Below are 3,713 nucleotides of genomic sequence, written 5' to 3'. Positions count from 1 at the left end.
CAGAAAACATAGCACACACACGCGCGCACACACACACACACATAAACTCACACGTGCGCGTGCGCGCACTCACGCACAGACAGACAGACAGACAGACAGAAAAGGGGAGAGAGGGAGAGAGAGAGAGAGAGAGAGAGAGAGAGGGGGGGGGTAGCGAAAGAAAAAGAGAGAGAGAAGGGGAGAGGGATAGAGAAGGGGGATGTGGACAAAGAAAAAGAAAAAATAGAACAGGGGGAGGAGAAGAGGGAGTAGGAGGGGGTGATGGAGAGACGGAGGGGGAAAAGGAGAGAAGGAAAAAAAAGCTTATAAGCGTATGGAGTTTGTACTTGGTCACAGTCCCTCGGACCACTACTCAGAGTAAATATATTGTTTGCCATGCAAGGGAAAATCCAACGCAGAATGTGGACACGACGTACATAATAAACAATATACAGATGCATAGCGATCAAGGAGCTTAAAACTTACTGTAAACTCCCTGATAACAATACATTCCCTATATTGTTCCAATGTATTGTAACCCAGACAATAAAAGCAATGACTATACCACTGTCTTGTGTGTTATGAATCAGTTCAGCAGTACCAACGTAGTTTAACCACTATAATATATTAGAAAACTGTGCCTCGGATGCTTACAGATTTCTCAGAATCCACCGACAAAGTCGACCTCAAGGCACTCCTGTTGATAGACACAGACAGTTTGTGATTGGTGTCTTTTATCGCGTTCTCATTGGGCGAGCCTTGGGGCGTGGCCATTGGCGTGGCTGCCGTGTGCGTTATGATTGGTGGATTGAGAGGCCCGTCAGAGGGGGGCGGGACTTGGACTTGAGGTGGACTGTCCAGTTTTACGTTGCCTCCAGACGCTGCTGGGAGAGCCAGCATCTTCCTCTCTGGAAAGGAATAATAAGAATGATAATAATGAGGGCAACAACCATATGTTCATATAATAATATTATCATAATCATGAATTATTATTGTTATAGCAATTCTTTAAAAATCTTTAACCATGTCTGGACGGTGGCAGCGTCAAGTAGTCGAGGTCCGAAACCTTGGCTGGACGGTACCACAGTCCGATGCGAGGTTATTATTGTCTTATGGTACGGGCCAGATATTAAAACGTACGAGCTAACAAGCCTTTAGTTTGACCCGGAAGTCAAAGATAAATGAATTCTACGTCTGGGTAATGTTTTATTGATCAGCTTGACACAGAGAAATTTTTATTATTTTGAAAGGGAAAGTACCATTCTCACAATAAAATAACGAAGTGGCTAGGCGTACGGCTAGACTGAGAGTCTAGCCGTACTTAGATCTAGGTTTGGCCCTATCTACTCAAGCCTGTTAAGTACACAGGTCTCATTAGATCCAGATCTAGTAATTATTCAGGTTCAAATACATGCAAGTCAGTAAGGCACCTTTTGGTTTTGTCTGAAAAACAAATACTTTAGGCATTGCAAACTAAAAATTTCATTTACAATTCAGCCATCAATATTAAGTACGGCTAGCCTGACAGTCTAGCCGTCCTTAAGTACATTAGAAAACAGGAGGTTTAAAATACATGCACTGTCATTAAGGCACCTGGTTTCGTCTCAAACACAAATACTTTAGGTACTGCACACTAAAAATTTATATTTACAATTCAGTAGGCCTATTTTTTTAATGGTAAGTCTAGCCATCATATTAAGAATAAGTACGGCTAGACTGCCAGTCTAGCCGTCATTAAGTACGGCTAGCCTCTTCCATAAAATAATGCATTATCACATCACCACTCAGAATGATTTCCCTCTATTTAGTGTTTTCTATTAGCATAAATGGACAGGTCATTACTTGTCTCATATGGCGTTATATTCACTATCAGAAATTTGTGGTTTTGAGTGTGTGTGTGTGTGTGTGTGTGTGTGTGTGTGTGTGTGTGTGTGTGTGTTTGTGTGTGTGTGTGTGTGTGTGTGAGAGAGAGAGAGAGAGAGAGAGAGAGAGAGAGAGAGAGAGAGAGAGAGAGAGAGAGAGAAAGAGCAACGGGCTAATGGGTCAGTATATCAGAGTCTGGACAATAAATATTAATCTGATCTTACCCTATATAAGACACAGACTACCCCCTTCTCAGGACCAGGATAAATCGTTTACTCACCTTTCTCCTTGTTATTTTTTACGTCCAGATCGAGTGAGTTCATCCGAGCTTTGCTCGCCTGATTGCTTTCGATATTGTTGTTCTCCGCTAGCCTTTGCTTTTCTTTCTCTTCTTCCATCTCCTCCTCCTCTTCTTTCTCCAACTCCTCTAAATCTTTCATTTTATCCTTTTTCTTTTCTTCATCCTAAAGAACAGAAACAAACGTTTGCCATTTAAAACAAAAACTAATAATTAATTAAAAAATAACAGCAACATAAGAAAAATAACACGTAAAAAAGGGAGAAGAAAAGTTAACGCTAAAGTCAAAACAAGCGAAGTTCAGACCATAATTGCAAAATGCTCTCGAAAACTGCAGTCTCTTTTAAGTGTTTAAAGTACACTATCCGACACCGTCGTAGCGTTTGAACAGTGTAAGTGTAAAAAATCAAACGTGTTTCCACGTTTATATTTTAGACTGGTTTGTTTAAAGTAACGAGTTCTTACAATTAATGAATACATTGTACTTCAAGAAAGAATGATACTAACGGTAAAGGTGTGAAGAGAAATATTATACAATATTTTAAATGTTACAATATACTATCAATTAGTGAACGTGTATTTGCAGAAAATATATTTTAAAAAACGCACACACACAACTGCCCCCCCCCCCCTTTTTCATGTTTTATCCGTCAAAGTGTTCGTTCTTTCTCGTTGTCCTTTTCTGTTTCTGGGTCGTTTTTCGTTTTGGTCCATCCGTTTCTTTCTCCTATCATTTTCTTTAGCAACAAACAATCCGCCACCGGCTTGCTAGGCCTGTCGTAGCTTCACTAGAGCCCCGTTAGGCGGACGTTTCAGGGTGACCCGGGATGGTCTTCATAGCTACCGTATATGGGGTGCCCACTACGGATGGGATCGGCCGATTATGGGGCCGATCGACCGACTCGGTCGCCTAAAAAACAAACACGGTTTGTTTTCAGTTTGGGGCGACCGAGTCGGGCGACCGCCCTATCCAGCCGACGTGGGCACCTTGTAGTAGCGTTCATGTGAGGAAAACCCAAGCCATACATCTTCCAAACCCCGCAATCCCCTTCTTTTGTCGGCAAATAATATTCGATAAAAGCGTGCTGACCTCTGTGGAGAATCCCTCCACGAGAATGGCCACCAGCAGGTTGAAGAGCACGTAGTTCCCGAAGGTCATCAAGGCGATGAAGTAGAGGGAGGCCCAGTTGGAAGTCCTGGACATCCCGTTGTAGAGGACTGTGTTCCAGTCCTCTTGGGTTAACACCTGCTCACACAAGACACAGAATGACACATGCATGACAGCCAGGACACATGGTAAAACAGACAGCAAAATATTTAAAATTAGATTTAAAAAGACAAATGATATAATATAATATAATATAATATAATATAATATAATATAATATAATATGATATGATATAATATAATATAATATAATATAATATAATATAATATAATATGATATAATATGATATGATATGATATGATATGATATAATATAATATAATATAATATAATATAATATAATATAATATAATATAATATAATATAATATAATATAATATAATATAATATAATATAATATAATAT

General features: G+C 39.8%; 1 protein-coding gene across 1 annotated transcript in view; it reads right to left on the bottom strand.

The window, feature by feature from the left end:
* LOC101864393 (voltage-dependent T-type calcium channel subunit alpha-1G) overlaps window positions 1-3,713 on the bottom strand; it is a gene marked incomplete at its 5' end in the record, with an annotated part of 113,429 nt that overhangs the window by 52,477 nt on the left and 57,239 nt on the right. The window contains 3 exon segments of the mRNA XM_035970147.1: window positions 634-887; window positions 2,123-2,306; window positions 3,231-3,386. Of these exon segments, the coding sequence (XP_035826040.1) occupies window positions 634-887; window positions 2,123-2,306; window positions 3,231-3,386 (594 nt within the window).

The sequence above is a fragment of the Aplysia californica genome, unplaced genomic scaffold (genome assembly GCF_000002075.1).
Source record: "Aplysia californica isolate F4 #8 unplaced genomic scaffold, AplCal3.0 scaffold00226, whole genome shotgun sequence".
Classification (NCBI taxonomy): Eukaryota; Metazoa; Mollusca; class Gastropoda; order Aplysiida; family Aplysiidae; genus Aplysia; species Aplysia californica.
This window is presented reverse-complemented; position numbering and strand designations above follow the sequence as displayed.